This window comes from Ammospiza caudacuta, chromosome 2 (genome assembly GCF_027887145.1).
Source record: "Ammospiza caudacuta isolate bAmmCau1 chromosome 2, bAmmCau1.pri, whole genome shotgun sequence".
NCBI lineage: Eukaryota > Metazoa > Chordata > Aves > Passeriformes > Passerellidae > Ammospiza > Ammospiza caudacuta.
In genome coordinates, this window is record NC_080594.1 from 82,062,300 (window position 1) to 82,087,187 (window position 24,888).

General features: G+C 36.7%; 1 protein-coding gene across 3 annotated transcripts in view; it reads left to right on the forward strand.

Annotated features, from left to right (window-relative positions):
- PCCA (propionyl-CoA carboxylase subunit alpha) overlaps positions 1-24,888 on the forward strand; it is a 274,953-nt gene that overhangs the window by 86,009 nt on the left and 164,056 nt on the right. For all 3 annotated transcript variants that reach the window (XM_058821827.1, XM_058821835.1, XM_058821843.1), the window contains 5 exons: positions 1,764-1,800; positions 7,609-7,687; positions 13,325-13,427; positions 18,344-18,438; positions 23,994-24,144. In XM_058821827.1, coding sequence (XP_058677810.1) covers positions 1,764-1,800; positions 7,609-7,687; positions 13,325-13,427; positions 18,344-18,438; positions 23,994-24,144 — 465 coding nt within the window. The remainder of the gene's footprint in view (positions 1-1,763; positions 1,801-7,608; positions 7,688-13,324; positions 13,428-18,343; positions 18,439-23,993; positions 24,145-24,888) is intronic.

Below are 24,888 nucleotides of genomic sequence, written 5' to 3' on the forward strand. Positions count from 1 at the left end.
GCAAATATGTGGGGGAATTTGCAAGAGAAAAGAAATGTAAAAGTTTCTTTCTCAACTATAATCGTGGCTCTTCATCAGTCATCACTCTTCCTGCATTTTGTTCAAGAGGCTCTAATTGTCTGCATTTGGCAGGTTTAACACTTCCTGACAGAGAGGCTATTAAGGGGAAGTATTCTCGCATAACTGTCACGGGCAGGAACAAAGAACCTTCAAACTCAATGTGTGGAAACCACTAACATTCTTAAATGACCCTTTTCATGCATTTTATCCCTTTAAGCTAAAATTTGGAGGGTGCAGGGTCATGGAAAGCAGCAAGGTGTAATAAAACAGTAAACTCTTGAGGTTTTTTTTTTGGGGGGGGGAGTGAGGGGCAAGTTTTTTTTTGCTAGATTTATCTCTTGAGTTAAAAACAATTGTTCTTTGGAAAAATCTCATTAACAGATGTGACTGGAGTAAAAAGACTTAAAACTGATGTTGCTTTCAGGACTGCTTTGAACTTAACAAGCACCGATTTGTGGAGCAGACTAGCTAATGAAAGGAAATTAAATTTTCTGACAACTTCCCCTGCCAGCCCTCTTATTCTTCATGGGGCTGTTACTAGGTACTGAAGACTTTTAAAGAGGATTTTGTTTTATTGTCGGACATAAATGAACCAGGTATGAACATTTCTTATGTATTTTTTTTTAAAGTTCTGACCTGGGTGCTTTTAAAATGGATTGCCTTGAAAGCTTTAAAAATATCAGGTTTCAGTTTAATGTTCATAAGTCAGCCCCCATAGTTTCAGACACACTTAGCAGCTGGTGGTTTCCAGACATTACTGCCTTTATACAAATTTTTTTATGTATGTCATGGGATAGTATAAATATTAGCAAATTTGGATGGAATTTTCAAACTTAACGTCTACCACGGTAATTTAACCCTTTTTCTTTCTAATTTTGTATAAGGGAGATATACTGTTATCAGTAGCAATAACTACTGCTGGGAAAGTGATTTGGTTATTGAAATGTAAGTTATTCAGGTGTTCTGGTTTTTGTTCACTGAGTGTCCCAGGATTTTTTCCTGTACCAGGCTACAGTAGTATAAGACAGCTGAAGCAATAGGTGGCATCAACAAAAGATTTTGTGAAGTTGGCTTATGCAACTCTTAAATGAATACAATTATGGAAATCTTCTCCTTTCAGATACAGTTTAAAATGATGCAATTAAGGTTTATTTTGTCTTCGGAATGCAGAACTCTCAAAACTGAAATGCTTGTATTCTTTCTTGAGTAAACAAAACCCATTTGTCTTTGAAGAAGTTCTACAAGGTTTTTTTTCCTGAACTTGAGTTACTCCCAAACAATAGAGAATCAACTCCCCCTACTGACAGCAATCAGGAAAACACAAGGAATACCTGCGAGGACAGAAACAAGCTGGTAGTGGACAAACTTTAACGATCTGATTTATGGTCCATTATTGATTGTAAACGTCTAAATTCTAGCATTAAATTCCTACAACTGCAGAAAATAATTTTGCGATCCTGGTTGTGTTTCCTGTCAGCTGATTCCTCGTTGCTTTGAGTTTCTCAATGCACTAATGATGAGGTAGAATTTACATTCCACTTATGGTATTAATTTTACATTCCTCTGGCTGAAAAGGGTCAGGAGGTTGTAAAATCAAACATTAAATGAATCGGAGGAGACAGTAGTGCAATATATGACTGCCCTCAGGACATAGTGCAATGGCTGATGGGATTAATGTTGGGTCTCATTTCCTGCTTTTACAGGATGCAGATGAAGCTGTCAGAATTGCAAGGGAAATTGGTAAGTTCTTAAATTAGCTATGGTGGGATTTGTGTGCCTCTCAGCAGACATGGTTGACTAAATTGAATGTGTAATAAGTAATCCCTATAGAACAAATAATGTTTTAATAGTTTTTAAGTTCCCTGTTGCCCATAGGGCTGGAGGAATCTAGGCATTAACGCCCTGTCTCTTAAATCATCAAATTTGAGCTTTTCAAACTGGACTTTACAGAACAAGTGCAGCCATGATTTGTGGAATGAATGTAATATGCAGTAATGAGTACCTCACTAAAGGAGTTAGCTGAAAGTATATCTGCTATTGGACATGATAGTCAAAAGTTAGGCATGGTGCACTTCTCTTTATGTGGAGACTGACACCAGTGATGTTATGATCTTCATTCTTCATTGCTGTTTGGACTGCAGCTAGCTTGAATATGATCCAGAGCACCAGCCTTCTGTGCTTACTGAAATAAAGTCACTATTCAGCTTCTGAGTATCTTACAGATTGGTGAAAAGAGCAACCAGCAAATGAGTCTGGGACTAATTTTGATGAAGGTTAAGTGTAATATGTGTTTAATGAGTTTTGGCTTTTATTTACTAAAGCTTGATATTAGTGAAAATGCTAAACCATATGCTTCAAATTACACATGTTCTTAAATGCTTTCTAGAGGAAGAATCTAATGCAGTAAGATATCTGATTTTTCTTGAGGTTTTTCTTTAATTTTCCCTTTGAGATTGAAACCATGAGAAGCTATTTAGGTTTATCACAGGTAGATAAACAGCTTTTCACCTGTGTCAAGAGCTATTGCTGTGCTTTCATGTGCCTGATAGAAAGTGGGAGTTGCACTGCTACAGATAACTTAGCAGTGTACATTCTTTCTGCTTTCAGTTGAAGTTGGGACTTTTACCCTGCACTGGTTAACTGCCCTGAAACACCCCTTAGGCTTGTCTGACTTTTAGGCTGACACAACTGAAGTCAGCATTTCTGTGAGTAGTCAGGCTTTGTGTCTTGGTTGTGAAATCCAGTGATAACTGATCACTGTCATGGGAGCATTACCAAAAGAAAGAGACTGTTAACCAAACTGGAACATTCAGAAGGGAACGGTAGATAGATAAAATTTGGTTTAGTTCTGTGTAGTAATGTGACAATATTTCTGTTCACTTTCTCTTCAATACCCTTTCTTGCTCTTGTGTTTTAAAGATTTCCTGCAGGTATTTTCTTAAACAGTTTTGATGAATGTAAGTTAGAAGGCATGCAGTGGCTTTCTAGACACCCTTTAAAATACATTATTTTTTAATTTTCTTCTGAGTTCTTCTGGTGTTCTGTTGACTGGTTCCTGTCTTTGATATCAGTAGCAGTTTGGAGGTCATTATATCAAGGCAGTCTTAAATCTGTGATAATAAAGTCAATTACAGACAGCTGGGTGGTGCTTTATTTAGATGAAAAATTCTTAAACTGCTTTGATACAAGAAGGGTTTGTACTACAGTGCCATGTAGTGAAAGAAAAATATTCCTTCTAGCTTTTTCTCCACCCATGGTCTGACAAGTTGATCAGTTTGGTTAAGCTTCTGTCTAATTGTAATCACTGACCAGAATTAAAAAGAGTGACTTTAATTTCAAAGGATCTTAAGATAGAATGAAATTATAGTCTCTTGTGTATATATGTAATGTATTTGTCCTTGTATATGAAGCACTTGATAAGTGAAATACTTTCAGATTGTTTCTAATTTCACTAATTCAGTGTTTCAGTCTTCTAAGAAAGCGTAAGTAATTCTTAAAAAAGTGACTGTGGGTCAGTGCTCAAAACAGTAGAACTGTGTGTGATGCTGTCTTGCTCTATTTTTTTTTCTGCTTCTCCCTGCTGTGTTTTGGCGAAATATCCAGTAGTAGTGAAGCATGGCACCTCAGATTTGAGAATGCAGCTGTTACCTGTTTCAGTGACTATTATCTATGGATACACATTTTCTAGGTGTGGGAGTGAAGCATTCTTTTTGCCCCTGATTTAACATGTTTTCCTGCATTGTGTAGAGAATGCGATAGGGAAACTAGGTTAAATCAGAAATTGGAAGAAGTTCAGGCGCAAATTGCTGTATTGGCTCCTTTCTACTGTCTCTCTTTTCTATTTGTTGGTGTGGGCTGTTGTGCTCTTCTGATCCTTTCTGTGTGCTTAATTGCATTGGCCCTTTTCCCATGCTGCTTTTAGGTCTGTTTGTAGGATTGTACATTAAGAACTGTTGGCTTCTTAATTCTGAAGCATCAATGAAACTCACGAAAGTTTGACTCCTCTATTTGAAAGGATTGAGCAGCTATGAAGTGCAGTCAGTTAAAACAAAATGAAAATCTGTACAAAACTGAAAAGATCAACAAGATGGTTTTTTGTCATGTTTCATTTGACATGAGTTTAGTTAGTGCTAGCATGTAATGGATATTAATGGATTTAATGGATATTGAAAAGAATCTTGTAGTGTCACATGGAACATTGCTCAAACTGATATCGCACAATGTGTTCTGTGGTCTATTACCTGCAGCTTTGTAAAAATGGGTAAATTACATCTAAAAACCATGGTGGCAAAGGGTGGGAGCAGGACATCAGAAGTTTGTTTACTCCTTTTATCATTCAGATTCTCAGAATAGTAACTGTCCTGGAAACAAAGCAGTCCTAACTTATGAGTGTCTATTTAGCAGCAAGAGCAGGTGCAGTGATCCTCAAGTCTGACTGCTTTTTGAGTTCTTGCTTCCTAAAATCTTCCTTAAGAGGTGTCACAAGATTGGAAAACTATAAAACAAGAGTAGGTTTTAATCTCACATGCAATTTTAATTTCACATAAAGTGGCATCTAATTTGAGGGAGGGATTGAAAACCTAACACCTACTCAAAAATGTGTCTGCTTTGTGAGTCTTTTCCTTGCTGTTGTTGTGGGTACTTACAAATAAGTGTTAGAAATTGTTTGCATGCCTCTCCCTTCCCACAAATAATCCAACCAATCCATGGGAACATACTTTAGCAATTTTGATTGCTGCAAAAATGGAGTGTTGAGTAATGCATTCTGATCCCAGTATCCTCTACCCAATATGTATGCAAAACTTAAATTTTACAGGGCCTTCCATTCAGTCTTTGGTATTGGCTAAAGAGCTGCTCTGTAGCTGAGTTCGGCTTAGCTCCCCAAGAGTGAGCAGTGTGTAACCTCATATCTGGGCAAAAGGTCCAGTACCCTTATTTTCAGGTGACTGGCTAATTTACATGCTAACATGTTGAGGTCTGTTGCAATTTTTCTTCTCAACCAGAAAAGCTGTATGTATTTTTTTCAAAACAGGTCTTACCTTAATTTTTTAAAACCTGTTTGATTTTTACTTATATAGTGGCTCTTGGGAGCCTTTAACTGCCTTGCCTACAAGCCTGGCTGACGTGTTATCACTGTATATAAAAGGTGGGAGGGAGTGGAAGCAAAGTGGTGTTACACTTGGTTAATGATACTAGTAACCCATGTATACTCCCTGATAATTTAACCATGTGAGTTGTGATAGATGAATTACATTTTGAAGCATACAAAGACTTACCAAGGCTCATTTTTGATATGCCTGTTTGTTTTTCTTTGGAAACTAAAGAACAGTAAATTAGGACTAGATTATGCTTACAGAATTAAAATCAGCAAACCATTCGAGAGACTGATATTGTTAGACTGAAATTGGTAGCATAATTAATGATGATTTTTTCAAGTACATATAACACTGAAGATTAAATTATGGAAATTGCCGTAGTGCATTTGCCATAATAAGGCATAAAACAGTGCTTGTTTCAAAATTTCACTCTTGCAGCTTTTGGGTTGGACAAGGTCTCCAGATGGTGATAGTATTGCCAGAGATTCACTAGTGTTATCCAGTAAAATCTCATTTCTTGCATGGAAGTTATACAAGATGTGCTTTTAGCTTTATTTCAAGATATCCAGTGACTTGTGTAGGAGCCTGGCAGCTGCCAGGGATCTGGAGTTGCACCTTACAGCATCCATAAAATGCTCTTGTCTAGGTGTTGCATATACTGCATTTCATGAAAATTGGTTGAACTTCACTGTTGCTGTGTGTAATCTAGAATTATTTTGAGTTTACCCCTTAATCTCTGGGATTAGAGAGGCCTGGATCAGGCTAATTGTTACTCTGTGGCTTATCCTGTACCCTTCTATGGGCAGTATCAGATACTTCACAAGAAAATCTAAGAGACTCCAGAAAGGCTATTTGCATGGCTCTGCTTGGTCTTAATCTTGCATGTTGTAATAAGAGACTACTTTAGACTCCAGGGCATGGAGATTTATAGCCTTTTGGTAATCCATGCCTATAGGAGCTTGGTTTGTGCTCTACATATGCTTAACTATGACCTCTCTACAGCTTTCAGCCATGTGAATGCTTTACAGCCTGGGGTTTCACAGTCTAATAATGTGTTAAGTTGGAAACTATTTTATTGATTTTTTTTCTCCCCGTTTCTTTGTTATTTTAATGTTCTCATGTACTGTTACTGCTTTTCTGCCTTCCAATCAACACTACTGTTCCTTATGCTTCTGTCATGCCTTTTTTTTTTTTTTTGGTATCCATTTCAGACTTTTTAAGAAAACAAAGATTTTCCAGATCTTGCTGGTTTTCATTTTCTTCTCCTGAACCTCCTTTCAGTTAGATCACTATGAGGAGAATGTGGGAATATTGTACTGCTGTCACTTAACAGAGCAAGAGTAGATCTACATTCCAGAAAGAAGCCGTAAATATCAGTAACACATATGACAGTAGACTGGACCACTTTTAGGAACCATATTCAATTGTCTCTTTCTGTCCCCAGATCAAAGCCTTTTACACAATATATCTTCAGTTCTCAAGGACTGATGGACTCTTCTTGGCAGATGATATCAGATGATCTCATATTTGCCTATGTTGTGATTTTCATTAAATATTCTGGAGACCAAAGGCATTAAGAATTTTCTGCTATCCTAGAAATGTCAAAAGCATTTTAATCAGAACCTTGATTTTTAGTTTTCTGCATGTTCATGTAAAGAAAGGTGATATTCTCTGGTATGATGGAGTTGTATCAGGAAGCTGCTTTGAATGAAATTATTTGTAATAAAAGATAAACAATCATTGCCAAATCTGCATTTAAACTGTGTGCTTTGTTACTGTAATTTTTTTAGTTTTCAGAGAAGGAAGATGCTGCCTCATATCTGTATTACAGTAGCTTACTCTATGAGTAAGGTATTGCTGGTTATGGACAATGCTGACAAATTTATGCTCTTTTTTAACTACATGCACATTTGGGAAGAATACTTTTTAATTGTAAACAAAAGTAATCTGTTCTGATACTGTTACATAATATCTAAGCAGCACAGCTCTCAAGCTGCTGTGTTGTTTAAAATGTGCTGTAATAGTGTTGATAAAGATGCACATTTGTTTACTCTATCTTTAGACTTAATTTATGAAGGTCGACTAATTTTTGCTATTAATTAAAAATATTATTTAAGCAGCAATAAAAGAAAAAAAAATTTCCTAAGGAAATGTGAGCTTAAGAAGGTCAAATGCCTTATTCATAAATCACTTCATTATTTGGGAATAATTCATTCAGTGTTTTTTTGGTATAAATGAATTGGAGAAGACAGCCTTTCTTGGCTGTAGAAATTACTGCACTGACAGCTAAGTTTTGAAAAGAAAAAATTCTCCTCTGTTCTCCCTGCAAACAAAGTGTTTTAATAAACGAAGTTATTGTCTACTGGCTTTATTGGACATGTGGTCAGTTGTCATGTTCCTCTGACCAACTGAACAAAGTTTGAACTTCTGTCTAATTGTTCCCCGCTGTTAGGCTACCCTGTCATGATCAAGGCCTCAGCAGGTGGTGGTGGGAAAGGCATGAGAATCGCTTGGGATGATGAAGAGACCAGGTGAGATGCTGTCCAAAAGCTTGCCTTGATGAATGCTGCAGTTACTGAAGTCCCATTAAGCCATTGTGAGTTGACAGTTGAGCAGATATGAAATGTTAGACAGAGAAATTGGATATTATTTGGTTTTCTCCCTTTAGCATAGTGAGAAATATACTTTGGAAGTTTGCGTGTGCCTATTTCTAATTAATTATTGCATAAGCCTTACAAAATATCATCCATTAATTTGAATAAAAAACCAACATTTACAACTGCTGTTAGTCCAATGTTAGACTGTAAATAACATTTTGCTGTATGCCGTTCAGAATGCTGATTCCTTAATTTCTCTGTGTTAGGTAGAGTATTTATTGGCCCTGATTCACAAACATTAATGCATGCCATTAGTTCTGTTAAAGTTGATGAGTCTGATCATTCATACGTGGGAACACATACGGTGTTACCAGAATGTGCTCTAATAAATTGCATACTTCTGTGTTTAAACCATTTGTATCAGCAAACTATTGTACTTTTGTCTGTTTTGAAAGAACACATGTTTCAACACACAGATGTTTTCATGTCTTATTGGTTGTCTGAATCCTGAACATTGCATTGTTGACTCAGAATTTTACAATCCTTTCTCTGCTGATGTTCTGGCAGCAAGGGAGCCTGATTTCAACTCCATGTGCTGCTGATCTTACAAAAACATGTATTTTCTGATTTTTCTAAACTTGTAATGAAAAGCCTATTTGATCCAAAATAACTGGAATGGTTTCCTTTCTGCATGGAGGGAGCAGCACATGTGCTGGAGTAAACTCAAAGTACAACTGAAATTTTCATTAGTTTAATCTAGCCACCTGCAAGACTTCTCTGTTGTTTTTCTGTCCCCTGTTAAATTTTTGTTTGTCAAAACCTAAAAATTGGATGAAGGAATAATGAATGTCTAGCAGTTAAATTTTAGATTTAAAGAAAACATGATGGGTTTATTTGTACCATGCTCTATGTAGTCCATTTGTATTCAAATCTAAATAGGAAAATAATGTTTTGTGCATTAGAATGAAGATCTAGAATAACCTTCTTTCTTAAAAGGATACTTTGTTTCTACTGCTTTAGAATCCAAAATTACTGCCTTGATCTTGTGCAGGCAGCAGTTTGTCTGTTGGACTTGAAAGGAAGGAGTTCATTTCTTGTTTAGTTCAGAAAGAAGCAAAGGAGCTTGATTAAAGTAACTGTTTTAAAATAAAAGGGGATGTTTTAAAATAAAAGTGGATCTAAAGTCATGATTGCTAACTTATTTTGGAGAAAGGCTGTGGTTATGGAAACCACGGCCAGTGCCCAACCACCCTCTGGGTGAAGATTCTCCTTGTTTGAAACATACTTTTGGATTTTCAGGCTAGTTGAAAACCTTTCTTGTTTCAACTGGCTTTGTGTACAATAAGGAACCTTAAATTATTTGTGGCATGGTGGTGGAAATAGCCATTGGAAGTGGAAAAGACTGATCTGAGGAACTTAAATACTGCTGTCACAGAATTGTTCTCGGTGGTAACTTACTGCTTCATCTTTCATGTCCCTTATATATGCCAAATGATCACAATTGTTTTAGATCCTCTATTATCTATATAATATTATATATTATTAATATAATAATTATTATTACTGCTATAGCTAAGATTTCTGTTAATTTTCAGCTAGTATTTCTAAAAGAAATACTGGTACAGTTTTGTCAATGTTGCAATTTGTTTTTTGAAACAGCTCTTCACATGCTCTTCACTGTGGAAGTCTGCAGTGTTGACCCCCTCTCTGTGTAGGGCTGCTGTTGTGTTAAGATCTGAGTCCCTCCCAGTCCTCAATTTTATTGCTTTTTTCCTAATTTTGGTCAAGTTCTAGAGTTGAATTTTTATGTACAGTTCAAGCCACTGACCCACATCTAAAATTAAAATAGCCCTGTGTTCACTTTAATGTAATCCATAGCTAGATTTCTTGGTTTGTAGAAGCGTCATTTAGCATGCCTTTTCTTCACCTAATAGATGCCCACTTGAAATTATATTGAAAAATCAAGGGCAGATTTCTGAAAAGCAGTTTACCTTAAGTTCAGGTTGGTAGATTTTTTTTTTCCTTCAGCCTGAGAAAGTTCTGTCGTGCTCTGTATCTAAACCTATTTTTAACTGAGTCATTGATCATCCCAACTCTGGTCTTGCATGTGAAGAGCCTCTGTGGTTGCACCCCAGCAAACCTGATCTGAAAGGTTTCCAGGCACAGGTAATGAGTAGTTCATGATGCAGTACAGCAGAGCATGACCAGGGCATGTGTCTGATATCTGCACCTCATCTGTGTCATTCCCTCTTTGTGCAGAAACTGAAGGCTTCTTGCTTCCAGTATGCTCATAGCAATTGTACATCTAACTAAACCTTTAGGCATCATGGCTCCAAGAGGTGGCCTGGCAGCTCTGAAAAGGTATTAAATTCAGGACTCTGTCTTTTCCAAAGAACAGATTGAAATTTTCTGGCAGAGGTTGTGATGGGTCTTTGATGTGAAGGCACTTACTTGCTTGTAAGTTGAGTGTCAGAGGTCATCATGCAGGAGCTATTGGCCCATGTTTTAAACTCTGTGAATTTGCAGATAGAAATTAGTGTCTTTAGCTAGCAGCTTCAGCTGCAGACATGATAACCTCCAAGTTGGAATTTTGTACTAAATAATTTAAGAGTTACCTTTGAAAATTTTGGAGCTTTGTGTTAGCAATTCCCCCCTATTGTCTTGCCTTCTGTAACTTTTCCTAGATATTGAAGTCTTGCATGCTTAGTGGGTATATGTTTTGAAAGTTTTTACCAAGGCAGCTTCCAGCAGCAGATGTTTAGAGAAATGATTTTGTTTTTTAACATGTAATAATAGGAAAATGTAAATTGTCCTGTTTCTGAAATTCTTTCTTCGTGCTTATGCCAATTTTATGAATAAAAATCAAACATCTGCTCTCAGATTCCAAGAACTCCTTATAATTTCTGTTCCTGTGGTCTTGTGAATGGAAAGAGGAGTGGGACTGGAAGATATTAATGTGGAATAATAATTAGCAAAATCATTCTGAATCCTCCACCTCCTAAAGCAGAGGGTATATGAAGTGTGTGGTCTAAGAAGACAATGCTTTTTAAAACGCAACATTATTACCTATTACAAGCCTATGCATTAACTTTATTATCTTCCCAAAGCCTTGCATTTGGCGTTTCAAAGTACTGTGCAAAAACAGGAGTGTATGGGCTTGTCATCTTTGGTCTGTCCTGCATCCTATGTGCTGCTCAAGTAAGGGGAAGGAATCTGTTGGATGAGTAAAGAACAGTCTTTCCTAAAACCCTATTTTTTAAAAAACCCACTCATTCACATATTCATGCCATCTACACGTGTAAAATGCTGTGACTAGATAATTTTAGTTGGTTTTTTTTTTTTTGTTTTTTTTTTTTTTTTTTTTTTTTGTTTTTTTTTTTTTTGTTTTTGTTTTTTTTTTTTTTTGTTTTTTTAGTTTGGAGTTAAGCTGAAGCAATCTATATTGGTTCTGTGTGTGAAGTCAACAACATTTGAGTATCTATTGGCTACTTCTCAGGGTTTTAAAGGGCTGCTACTATATTAATGGCTATCAAACATCTATTTTTTAATTAGATGGTCCTTCTAATGCTGGCCTTGACAAGAAAAAGAAAATGTTCTTTTACTATTTCCTGATTTTGAAAACTGAAATTTTACATAATGAGTACAGTCTTTTGTTAGTGTCTGACTGCCTCGAAAGAAAATTGTTTTAATTAAAGCAGCACTGCTGATTTCAGAGCTGGAGGCAGAAAGTTGGCGTGGCTGTTTCACTTGAGACAACCACAGGAAGGCTTGTGGCAACATCAGTAATGCTTTTGTACAGCTTAAACTTCAGTGTGAGTAAATGTACTGTAGGGAGAGAGGTGAACCTTAGAGAGATCCTGTTTTTCCTCTTTATAATTGTGCATGTTTGAAGGGATCTAGAGACAGCATCTCATCCAGCTTCATCCTCTGAATAACATCAGTTTAAACGGGTTGCTTAGAGCTCCACCTGATTGGGTCTTGCACTGAGATTACACAGCCTTCCTAAAAAGCCTGTTCTGCTGCTTCTTTTAAATTTTTTTTCCTCACATCTATTTGGAATTAATTTTTGTTGTTGCCCAATTACAACTGCACAGTTTTGTAAGCTAAAACAAGGTCAGAATATCTGAGATATTAATTCCTATTATATGTAATTTAAAAAGATTTGCAAATGTATGGATGAGATGATTAGGCACCTGTCTTTTTTTAACAAGTATTGCAGTTTAGATTTCTAATTAGCTTCAGTGAAAGAAAGTCAATTGTGAATAATTATGCATAAAACTATGTGACACAAAAATGTTTACAAAACAAAACAGCCTTTGATATAGGAGTTAAAATAGCTGTAAATCACTTTCAATAAGAAGCACTATGTATGGCTGTTTGTTACAGCACTTGTTTTTTTTTTTGACAGATCAGGTAGTGCACAGAATCACTACTTTTGATGTCCCTTTTTTCTCTTTACTAGGTAATTAAATGTGTTGAAGTTAAGTATGAATTTAGCAAAGTTGTACATTAGGTATAATCTCTCAAAATTACAACATGTATTATCCCACAATGTTGAAAAAAGTGTGAAGATGTACTTTGAAATATACACATTTCTCTACTGTAAATTTACCTATTTTGCAAATCAATGGTCTGGGTTAACTACAGGCAAGATATGGAAAGCATAAAAACTTCAACTCAGTTGTGCTGTAGCTCTTATTCTGGGCACAGATGTCAGGGATGCTGTTTCAGTCACACAGAAACTTGACCAAGCTTTCACTAATGTGTGACTTACAGAGCTTGTAGAAAATTTCAGTGAAGCCTTTGGGTCCCTGCATTATGATCTGTCTCACCCTGAGAAAGCTGTTGATAAACTTGTTTGTCAGAGCTTATGACTCAAGGAGTATTCTTTCTGCTATTAAAGAAAATTAATAAATAAAGTAGCTTGCAATATTTCTTTTGTTTAACTACAGGTGTAAGAGAAGAAACAGAGGGAAGCGTACAGAATGCTCTGTACAACACTCATTCCCTTATATTTTAAGGCAGGGAAAAACTAATAATACAACTGGTGTGTTCTTTGAGGTCAAATATTGCATCTTTAGGTTGTGTTCTGTGCTGGAATCTGCAATGTCTGAAATATTGTATTTGCAGTTCTTTAATGCAGAATTAACCAACTTCTGCTGTTCTTGAATGTTAAGAGGGCTGTGTGCTGGAAGTAATGATGAACTTCACATTTATTTCTGTATAGCAAGTACTTGGTAATCACAGGTACTTACAATTCAATTATTTTATTGGTTTTGTGGAAGAAAATGAATACATAGTTGTAGTAAATGTTCAGGCTTTTTAAACACACTGAAATTTTTTGTGCTTTGAGAATGTTTTGGTTCTATTTGTGGTTGGTTGGGGTTTTTTTTGACTTGGCAAAAACGTGTCAAAAAGGATTGATTACAGAATCAATTGCAAATGATATGACTTAGTCTTTGGATGTGTGTTGATTAGTGAAGATTGATTGTTTACTGAAATTAGTAAGTGTTCTTGTATGCTTCAGGACTTGTTAAATACAGATTATTCTTTTTCTTTTCATTATTTAAGGGAAGGTTTTAGGTTTTCGTCTCAAGAAGCTGCTTCAAGTTTTGGTGATGATCGCTTACTGATAGAAAAGTTCATTGATAACCCTCGTCACATAGAAATCCAGGTTTGTACTATTATTATTGCTACTAGTAATTATTGTGTATTTATTTAATGAGATTTGAACTCATAAATAAAACAAAGTTCAAAATGTTTCAAACACTCCACTAAAAAAGGCCTAGAGTCTTGTGTTTTCCGGTGTCTTGGGTCATTGCTCAAACTACATGGCTATCATGTACAATACAGCCTTCCTGTTTTTATTCCCTAGCCTTTCTTTAGCAGGAAGACTGTGAACTGTGCTCAGTTTGTTGGGGGAGAAAAAAATGTCATAGGCATCTGTCCTAAGGCTGGAGGTTTGAACTCTGGATCCTGTTGGAGTGCTTGAGTGCAGCAGAGGATGTAGGAGTTCAACAACTGCCTAATGATGCTTAACAATTTGTTGCCAGGTCTAGGTGGTTTTCTCAGTATTTTGGAATTTTGTTCTGAAGTATCTAATTCTACTTGGCAACTCGGGAGGAGGATTTGTGTCTCATTTTGGGAAATTTCTGGTTCAAAATCAGGTGTATTCTCTTTAACTTCTGCGTTATTTCTATTTCTGTCATTTATTTGATTTAGAGTTAAGTCTGCTGATGCAGAACAAAAGTTGTTTCTTTTAGGCACTTGTTCACAAAATTATGATTTCAAAATTTGTGATGTTTGATCTTATGTAGGTAGCTGGATTGTGTTTGTCAATAGCCTTGAGGTATTTCCTGACAAGAAATCTCTATGGAGCATATTAATTTCCTCAACAGAAATTTTATTTTTTACACAGAAATTTCATTTACTTTAGTGCGAAATCTAAACCCTTTCTGTGTTGTGGCACAAGGTGGTTGGTTTTTTTTTAGTAGTGAGAGCTCAGTAACTGAGTGAAACAACAACAGTAAACTTATAGTGTGGAATGATTTCTAAGAGAGAAATATTAAGCATTTTTCACTCTGCCAGATGTATGCCCACAGCTTCACACTTCCTATGGGGCTAACTTGCAGATCACAGAATTGTAGTTTGGGTGGGAAGGGACCTTGAAAAGCCATCCAGTCCAACCCTCTGCAATGAGCAGGGACATCCTCAACTAGATCAGGCTGCCCAGAGTCCTGTTCAACCTGATCTTGAATGCTTCTGGGGATGAGCCATCTGCCACCTCTCTGGGTAAACTGTTCTGCTGTTTTATCACTCCCTAAGATTTATCACAAATCTTAATGAAAGATTTCTCCCTTATATCTAGTCTAAATATATTGTTTTGGAGTTTAAAGCCATTACCCCTTTTCCTGTCACTATAGGCCCTGTCTCCATCTTTATCAGCCTCATCTAAGTACTGAAAAGCTGCAGTTAGATCTCCCCAGAGCCTTCTTTTTTTCCAGGCTGATCTACCCCAAATCTCTCAGCCCTTCCTTACAGCAGAGGTGTTCAGTCCCTCTGATAATTTTTGTGGCTCTACTCTGGACCTGTCCCAACAGGCCCATGTCTTTCCTGTACTGAGGGCTCCAGAGCTGGATGTTGTGCTCCTGGTATGGTCTCAGCAGAGAGGAGTAGAAGGGAAGAAGGAAGAGTGAAATGAAGAAATGGTCTGTAAACAGTCTAACAGCAAAATGAAGAAATGGTGTAAAAATGGAACCTTATTCTCTATTGAAAAAGTCATGGAAAGGTACAGAGTGAACTCAGTTTCAGCATTGATTTAGGGTTCAAAGAGGTCAGATTGCTAGAGCATCTTTCTGTATTCTCTTGCCACGGCTAATAATTTTTGGCTACATATGTCTTTTTTTTTGTCTATGCGGATCAGTGCACCTTAGAGATCTCTTTCAGTCCTTGCAGATTTGGGAGATTCAGCAGGTTCCTGCTGATTCTTCAATGAGAAAAGTTAGATGAGATTGGTTCCTCCATAATTCTATGAGTTTGGGGCAGTATTTACATTGTCTTGATTCCTTTGGGTTTAAAAAAGGGTTAACCCAAAAAATTAAGTAGTGCTGTATTTAGGAACAGATGAATAAATTCAATAAAATGGCTTTGCTATTAATAATTTATAGTTTTATTTATAATGGGTATACCGTGAATGTTGTTTTCCTTATACAAGCACTTTGATGGTACCTTCTAACAATATCATAGCATATCATTTTAACTTCATGTTCTAATCAGCTTTAGGACGTTGACCTTGGTTCATTTTCAAACTGCTGAATATACAAACAATTTGAGACCAGATGCCAAATATTTATTAATTTAGCAGTGACTTTTAAATAGAACTTTTTTTTAGCTTTCTTATATTTCTCCAAAGCAATGGTACTTAAAATTGTTAAATAAGAAGTTTCCTGTGTCTAGCTATAAAACAATCACTTTGTAAAACATGAGAAAAGACTAAAACAATTAACAGGAAAATAGAGTCCAAATACACTTTATGCTTGAACTGATTTGAAGTCTTGTTCTCCTGAAGTATCTGATAAAAAGCTTAAAGTAAGAGTACATGGAATGTCTACTACTTGGCCAGACAACAGTCCTACAACTGGAAACAGAATTTAGCTGAATCATGTAGGAGGGATTCCACTACATAATATTTAATTAATTTTATTATTACAAATGCATGTAGATGTACATAGCATATACTGATGTCCTAATCATCTAATCCTGCAAAATGGACATTTTCTGTTATGAATATTTAGATAATAGAAACAAAAGCTGTAGCTGGGACATGCATTTTTAGTGAGATGTGTACTGGATCTCACAACATCTCAGAGATTATGATTTTGGAATGCTGCAAATGTCTTCTGAAATACAATTGTTTTATGGCTAGTTTCTTTTACTGGAAACAGTGGACACAGAATAAAAATAAAAGCCTAATGCTAGATGTTGTTGGCTTATTCTATTTGTAATTACTTTCTCATAGTAAATGTTCATGCATGTCTTTTTTTTCCCATTAACAATAGAAAAACATTTCTTTTAAGATCCAGTTGATGAAATTTAGTAGGATATGAAAGAAGTCCTGAAGTGGAAGAAAAATTACTGCTTGGATTGAAAAAATATATTATCCTCTTCTGAAAAATACAGAGAGAGAGGAGAGAAGCACAGTGACCAGTTTTTATTGTAATTTTCCAGTGTTTTTTGTTTGTTTTAATGAGACAGAATTCTGTGGAAAGTTGTAGGCTTTCTAACAGTGAAGCAGAAGTGCTCACAAGGAATCATTCTGCTTACAGGACAGTGATTTTTCCATCAAGTACTATGCTATGCTCTAGAGGTACTGCTTTAATACTAAAATAACCCCCACAAAAAATCAGTCCAAAAATCTTTGTACCTTCCAAACGATTTCTTGTAGGGCCTCATGAGTTTGTAGAGCTCCACTCATCTGGATTGGATGAGTGAGCACTTAGGTAGGAAGCACCCCTTTTCCCTTTTCCTTTTTCCCGCTGTTCTTTGTGTTGAGTCCCTAGCTAGGGAATCTAGCAGTTGGCTGGAGCGTCCTGGTGCTACTGCTGCTGCTAAACCTCCCTCTGGACAGGAAAGGGGGCTCTGGCAAGTGCTGTAGTTTACAAAATCCTAAAACTGTCAGTCTTCTAGACTCCTTTTTCCACTAGAAAGCTCCATAAATTTGTGAGAGCACAACAGAATTTTTGAGGAGGGAAAACATCTGATCTTACAGGGCACAGAGCACCCTGGATCTGATGCTGCTCCGTGCACCTAAGTTGTCTTCATGAGTTCACTGCCTCGTTTTCAGTCACATCTACTCAGATTTTTCACGCCTTAGCAGCCATTGGTGTCATAGATGCAGGAATTCATCTTGCCTTGTGCCATACTTGCTCTGTGGTGCTAAAAGGAATAATAAATAATACAGATTCGTTGTCACAAATGTGAGTAGATATGGTTGAGTTCACACAGTTTGAGGAAGATTGTCTCCTTGTTTTATCTTGTCAGTTTTCAGTGTAGGACTGAGCTATTAAAGAATGAAGCATGAATATTGGCATGGGTTCCCGCAGATCAGAGCAGGAAGATAGATGGAAAAAAAATGGGTTAGAAGAAAAATTTTATAAGGAAGAAAGGGAGCAGGTGTGGTCTGTATTAAAAGAAATTGTTCTAAGAATAAGTGTAGAGTTATCATCATAAGATGGGAAGAAGTCTACTTGAATCTTCAAATCTAGTATTTGTTATTGGAAATGGCTGCATCATACCATCAGTTTCATAAAGGGACAGAGTTCTTTTTTTTACTTTCCCCTCTACTTTGCAGAATCAATTAAGAGTTCTGCTATGCTCAACTTGTGGGCTTTTTTCTAGCATGTAATTTATGTAGTTGGATCTAGAGACTTGATTTTTTTACCTCTTCCATGAACTGAAGCTGCAGCCAAGAGCTGTAGTTACTGATTTTTTAAAAAAAATATCTTGAAACTACTGCTTTTATTTCCTTTGAAAGTACTAAGGGAGGTGCAAATTTTGTTCTCCTTAATGAAGGATAGCAAAGTTTCTGAAATTTTTTTTTCTTCATTAAAGACAGGGCATTGTGGTTTGCCTACTAAGAAAGCTCCATTAGACATTTTTTTCTGAAAGCTTTTGTGTGTAATTCAGGAGCAAAATTTGGCAACCTTTGAGATTTTTTTTGTCAATGCAATATTTTGCTTTTGTTTAATTTTGTAATGCAGTGCAATTTAAAATGCTTGAAAATGTAGTTTTAATCTTATTTCAGCCTTTTGTAAGAAGATCCCTAATATTCAGAAATAAAATTTTGAAGTGAGAGGGTGTTTTGCTATGTACAGATTGTACATAGAGGCTTCAGAATAGTCCTTCTCAAAATTTGAAGGAATGTTCAATTAGTATTCCACATATAATTAATTTCCTACATGAGCTTTTCCCCCTCAAGCTTTATTTTTAGATTGGGAAAAAACCCCAAACCCTAAATACTGCAGAACAGTATTATGCCCAAAGACCATATGCTTATATCTGTTTGTTAATAGCAGTGTGTTATTGTTTCAGGTTTTGGCAGATAAACATGGCAATGCCTTGTGGTTGAATGAAAGAGAATGCTCCATTCAAAGGAGAAACCAGAAGGTTGTGGAGGAGGCACCAAGGTGTGTATACTGGATTCTTGATGTGACTTCATAGTAACTGAAAGCACTTTTGAAAGCCTGCTGGTTCTATTTATTGTACAAACGCAGGAAATTTTTATTCTATTAAAAAGCACAAAGAAAATAAATGTTTGTTACAGTCATTTGACCATACTGCAATTTTGGTGTTGTTCTTGAGGGTATTTTGATTTTGCTTTACAGTGTCTTTCTGTAAGAAAACTAGTGTTGTGTAGTTAATTTTTAAAATGATCATGTATAAAATGGATTTGGATCTTAGCAATCTGCTGTAGGTGGTATGGTTTTGTGTATACTTTGTCAAGTAAAATATGAAATAAGTATGAATTTTACCACAGATACAGGTATTTGACTGTTAGAGTAATTGTGTAGAGGCCACATAATAGTGTACATTTCCATTTTAATTGGAATATGAAGTACAAAATACTCTGCATCACTTTTAGTACCGTTGGTGGTAGTGAACTAGAGATGTAGGTGTCTAGTAACTCAAAAGTGCAAAATTGTTTTAATCTTACTGGTTTAATGTGAAGCTGAAATTCCTTGCTGCTATGCAAGAAATGGCCTTGCTGTGTTTTCTGTAGCATAGCAGTCATCAGGGAATAAGTGTATAAAAAGGGCAGCAAGAAATTCTGATTTCAGAAAGGCAGACACAGGTATACCACTGCTTGTGGGAATTACCAGTGTAATATGTTCAGCAGCTGGAATGGGTTTGCCATATTTTTTTATAATACAGAACTATGTGATGCAAGTTTGGGATGTGAGTAAAAGCACATCATCCAAATGACATTTCTTTAGAGGCTCCTTATTAATGAATGTTGAGTCATAATTGCAGGACTGCCACTGTTTGGCCTATATTTTAAATAAAAGAACAAAGTTCAAATCTGAAGGTACAAATCCAACAAATCCACTTACAAATGCTTCCTGCTAGTGCTTGTGGATTTCTTGGAACCTTATGCTGCTTATGTCTAATGATCTCACTGTGTTGTTGTGGAAAGTGAATACTTCAGGTCCTGAAATAATGCACATGCACATGTATGTGTACCCAAGCACTTAAATGAGTATATGTAAGGCAAGGCCTGCTATTCCTTCCTGCTCCTTCTCCATGCCTGTGGTCAATTAAAGTGATGTGATGCATCTTTCTCTCGCCAGCCAGAGTGTTTTCTTTCTTCAGAAATGCCAACCTTTTAACTTTCTTGGGCTTCTCTGTTGGAGTTGCCAGTAAGTTGTCTCATCCCCTCTTATGACCCTACAGGAGTGTGGGCAAGTTAATAACTTCCAAAATTCGGCATGAAAACTGTTCTTCCTTTTTTTGTTGAATGTTTTAGACTGCCAGACTTCTGCTGGCAGATTTGGAAGTGTTACCTGCCTTGTAGCCACTTGCACTTGGCTGCAGAGTCCATTAATTTTCAAAGGGTTACAAGACTTGCAGATAAGCAGAGCACTAACTTCTGTGAGACACCTGAGAGACCCTAAAATGTCAAGTTAACCCTTCCTGTGAATGCTGTTTCAGTTTGATAACTTAAGGCCTCCTGGACACACCTCTTCTGGTATGGCTGGATGTAGGAAATAGACTGTCCTCCTTTCTCCTGTTTTAAATGGCAGCTGCTATTAAGGACTCTGAGATAGGTCAAACCTTTTTATTTTCTTTCACGAGGCCTGGGAGATAGGGATGTTATGGGCAAAATTTCTTTTTTTTGTCTTTTGGACAATTTAGGGCTTTTAACATTGGCCTTCTCTCATGCCTTTTTTGATGTACTCTATTATGATAGCATTTTCCTAAGTGTTTAAGTTAGGATACTGAGTGCCTTTTGGCTTTGGGAGTAACCCACGATTTTTTTAAATCTAAGTCTGCAGCTGCTGAACTTATCCATAAGGGATCATTTTGTGTTTGTATCTCTAGTTCTCCTAGGGAAGTTTAGCCTTATGTTTAAAACAAACAAACAACAAACAAAACCCCCCCTTTTCAGGAGAGAAACTCATTTAGTTCACACACTGAGGTTACAATATTCAAGGGACCCCTGGTGTTCATGGTGGTCAATCCACCAGATTCAAATAGGAGACAAAAACTTTGCTTGTACCATTTTCACATGGTGAGTTTCACATGAGTTGTTGTTCCCTCTGTTTTGGGAACCGCAGACAATAAGGTATATCCAACCATCTCCAGTTTTTTAGTTTGTGCTTGGCAAAGTTAGTGGTGCACAAAGCTTCCAGTGATGTACCATAATTTTATCTGCTTCTACTTTCACACTTTTTGGATATGATGTTGTCTTATTTCACAGAGGCTGACACTTAAAGAGATGAGTGACATGAGTGGCATTTAATAGTCCTAGTGTTGTTTCTTAGTTGAGGCTTTTGTTCTACAACTGTACAAATTCTTCCCTGTTCTTTTTCACAGACAGTTGCCATGAGACGCTGTACTTTGGCAAGAAAAAATACAAAGGTGTGGCTGTATTTTCCTGTCTGCTGGAGTGATTAATAAGAGATTGTTTCCCATGTGGAAAGACAAGGCCTATGGGTTTATCAGAAAATCAAAGGTTTTAATCCTTTGATTAAACCCATGGATTAATCAAAATTAAATGCACAAGAATATTAACTGAAATCCTACTCAATAATTGGAGTAGTAACTCTGAGGAGTGCTCTAAAACTTTATTTGCTGAGCATGTGTCCTATCTAACAATTTCTGAACCTGTTAAAAGCTTCTTAAAGCACTGCAAATTTGTCTCACTACTTGTGTGAAACGAAAGGTACTCTGTTCATTTGAATGAATGTATATAGGCAGGAACTTAGCAGAAAGGTGCATTATTGGATTAGACTCTATCTACAAGTTCTCCTTAGAGTTGTTATGCATATATATGTGTCAGACTCTACATTTCTTCTCATTGTCTAGAAATCCTTGAAGTATTTTGGGTTAAGAGGAATGTGAACCTGTTCTGTTTGTGACTGTATGTGTGATTCATAGGTGGGCACCATTTAGATGTGGGGGCAGAACTGTGTACTCAAATCCTTGAGCCTATGTATGCTCATGGTCTTGTAGTACATAGTGAACATCTCAAAGGGTAATGTTTTGTGTAGATAAGCAATTTTTTTAAACAAGCAATATCCTTGAAGCAGGGAAGCTGACCTTGACATTTAGAAAATTGAGGTTCACCATGGCAGTGTGGTGGAATCTTCAGATGAAGGGTGTTATTGATCACATATTTTTTTGTCCAAACTGAGCAGTCAATTTCCATGGATGGTGTAACTGTATTTTTCAAAATCTCAACTTTGCCTGTGAGTGAAGGTGATAGGATGTTTTGGGAAACCTTATCTGATGAACTAGAAGTGGAGAAATAACATCTTGCCTGTGCCGGTCATTTCCCTGGCTGTAGAGACAAAGTGACAAACCAATTGTATTCCCTTTGATTAACTTTGCAATAACTTGATGAAGGTCTTATGAATAAAGTATCATGTCTGATTTATTTTTTCTTTTTGATGCTTTTATTTTGTGAATACTTTTTAATTTTTTGTGGTAACCTTTGTGCTGCCATAGCAGCTGTTTGGTCTAAAGAAAAACAGGTGTATGTGTGAGAAAAAGATTCGAAGTCAGGTTTAAAATGCTGTGTTTTCATAATTAGACTGGAGAAGAGTTTCCTTGGTTATCAAAAGTGCATTTTTAAAAAGGGGAAAAACAATGTGTTTGAAAGATAAAGCAGTAGAGGGGAATATGAAAACTTTGGTTAATTAACCAAGCCAATGGTAGGGATGCTCCAGTCATTTCAGAGTGTAAAGCTTAACTGTATGGCAGAGATCAAGTTTAGCAATGTGATACCTGTGTTCCATTCTCTGCCTGCAGCAGGAGGCGAACAGTGAGATCTCAGACCTACATTTAAAAAGTACAGGGAAGACACCACTGTAATGAAGGGGAGCTACTCTTACATCTATATGAGAAGTAATAATGGTTATTCTAGAAATAGACTATGAAGCTGATATTGAGAATGTTTTGTTCTTCATAAGCCACTCATTGATCTTTCATGATCAAAGCCCTGCAGAAATTACTGAATTCTATTATAGAATGTTGATTTCATGTAATGTATTACCCTCTTACTGTATCAAAATAAGAAGCATTATAAAACTATTTTCCATTTACCGGTGCCTCTTCTTATGACACAGTTTTTGTGTCTTCTGATCTTCCCTTTCATCTGATGTAGGATCTCATTCAGCTTTCTTGAATGAGACTTGACTTTCTTTTCATGTTGGTCTCATTGTTTGCCAAGAAAGAAATTTTTTCCTAAAATCTGAAAATGCCTGCCTTATGGTCCATCAGAATCTGCCTGTGTGGGCACTGGAAGGACAGAGATGTGAAGTAGCATTTTTCCAGTAAAAAAAATTATTCCACTGTCTCCTACTTTGCCTAGATATTTGCTCACTTCTTGTGTCATGTCAAATATGATTTGTTGTGGCAGAAGTCTCTAGCTCTTCTGTGGGTTCAGTGAAAGACACCACAGTAAGTGCTGGAAGATAAGTCCTGGCCCAGTGCTGGCTTCTGTCTGAGAGCAGTCTGGGGCTCCAGATGGGCCTTCACTGGGCTTGAGGCCACTTTAGATAGGTGTGAGGGCCCCTGATTGCTCCTTTGCAGAATAAGGGCCCACTGTTCAAGCCATCTCAAGAAATATGTAACACTTGGTGGTTTTGTTTTACAGAGTAACTTAGAGGCAAGGTAGAAGTGACTGTCTATTCCCTTGCAAAAGTACTTTAAAAATGACAGCCGAGTTATATGCCTAATGTGAGTTGAAACAGAAATATAAATAAGAAGTGTATTTACAAGCTTATGTAAGATGAATAGCGACATGTTCTTTCATTAAAAAATCAATGTATCAGGTTGAGGGGCAACTGGTTTCAAGGCTTTGGCGGAATATCACAGAAATACATATCTGTCTATCTGTGTATCTATCCATCTGTCTATCTAATCTGCATAGGTTAATGTAAATCTGAATTTATGGTACAGAAGAGATTAGCAAGCAAAATGTGTTGCCTTCAGAAAGACTTCAGAGTCTTTTGATTCACTGGCCCAGTGCAAGTTGTGGAATGCTCTCCTAAAATGAGGGCCCTTGGCATTTGGGCAGTGTTCACAGTGGCTCCCAAGGTGGTAGCTGAGCTGCTCTTTGGGTGCCCTTGAGTGTGTCCAAGATTTGTGGAAAAGAATGTATTGCAATTAATGTGGATAATAAGTATGTCTTCTAAAATTGCATTGCTTTGTATGTCCTTTTTTCATTTAATTTGCATTATTTTAGCTCTCACTATTTAAAGAGTGTTGTGTTATTTTATATTTTAGAGAATGTGGTTATTAATCCTGAATTTCCTGTACGCTAGCAGTAATTTTGAAGCATGCAGTGTATCCATTTAGGGACAATATGAGTGTAAAGACATACATTTGACAGTCTTGACATGTTTTCATAACTTTAATAATGGTGCTGTCCTCTTTTGACCGTAGTTTAAACAGAAAAGCAAATGATAGAATAATTACTGTTTTTTAACTAAAAAAAGTCATTGTTTCTATATTGCAGCACTTTTCTAGACCCCGAAACTCGAAAAGCAATGGGAGAACAAGCAGTAGCTCTTGCCAAAGCAGTAAAGTATTCCTCTGCTGGAACAGTAGAATTCCTTGTAGACTCCAGTAAGAATTTCTACTTCTTGGAAATGAATACTAGACTTCAGGTAAGAAAAACAACTCTTCAGATTCAGAAAAGTGTTATTTAAATAAACAGACCATAACCTTCTCCCATATTTAAAGGTCTGTTCCTGCAAAGATTTAAACATAAGTATCTTGATGCACGTGAGCACTTCCCACTGAAAAGATCTACTTACTGAAAAGATCTACTCACATAAGCCTGCCTATGCAAGACTTTGCAGCAGTGAGCCCTTGCACAGCACTCAAGTAAATGTTCAGAGCTTTTTCTCTTTGTTACACTTGACCTAAAGACCTTGCAAAAGGTCACTGCTAAGTGCCGCTGTGAGTTCACAGTAAGTGGTGAGCCACTGTGCTCTGAGGTTTTCCTGAAGCCTACTGGTCCCTGAAGTTCCTTATTTTTTATACTTTGGTGATCACTTGCTGAGTTTCTCTAGGAGTGTGATTGAAACAATATGTGTATATGAGCAATAAAGCACTAAGCAATCTGCATATGATTGAAATTGTGACTTGAATGCAACTGTGTGAAAAGCATCCTGACAAGGTGAAGGGTTTTCGTGACAATTCATGTAGTCAGTTCTAATGTGCACTGCAAGTGAAGAGATGAACCCCTCTACCACTTTTTTGACTTCTTGATGGATTTCTGGTCATAAGCTAAGAAGCAAGTATATAACTTGAAGTCTGGATATCATTCTTGAAGACCAGAAGAGTTCAACTTGTAAGCGAGTCCATTCTGTTGCCTTTGTCCTCCTTTTCTCGCTTTGTTAAATAAC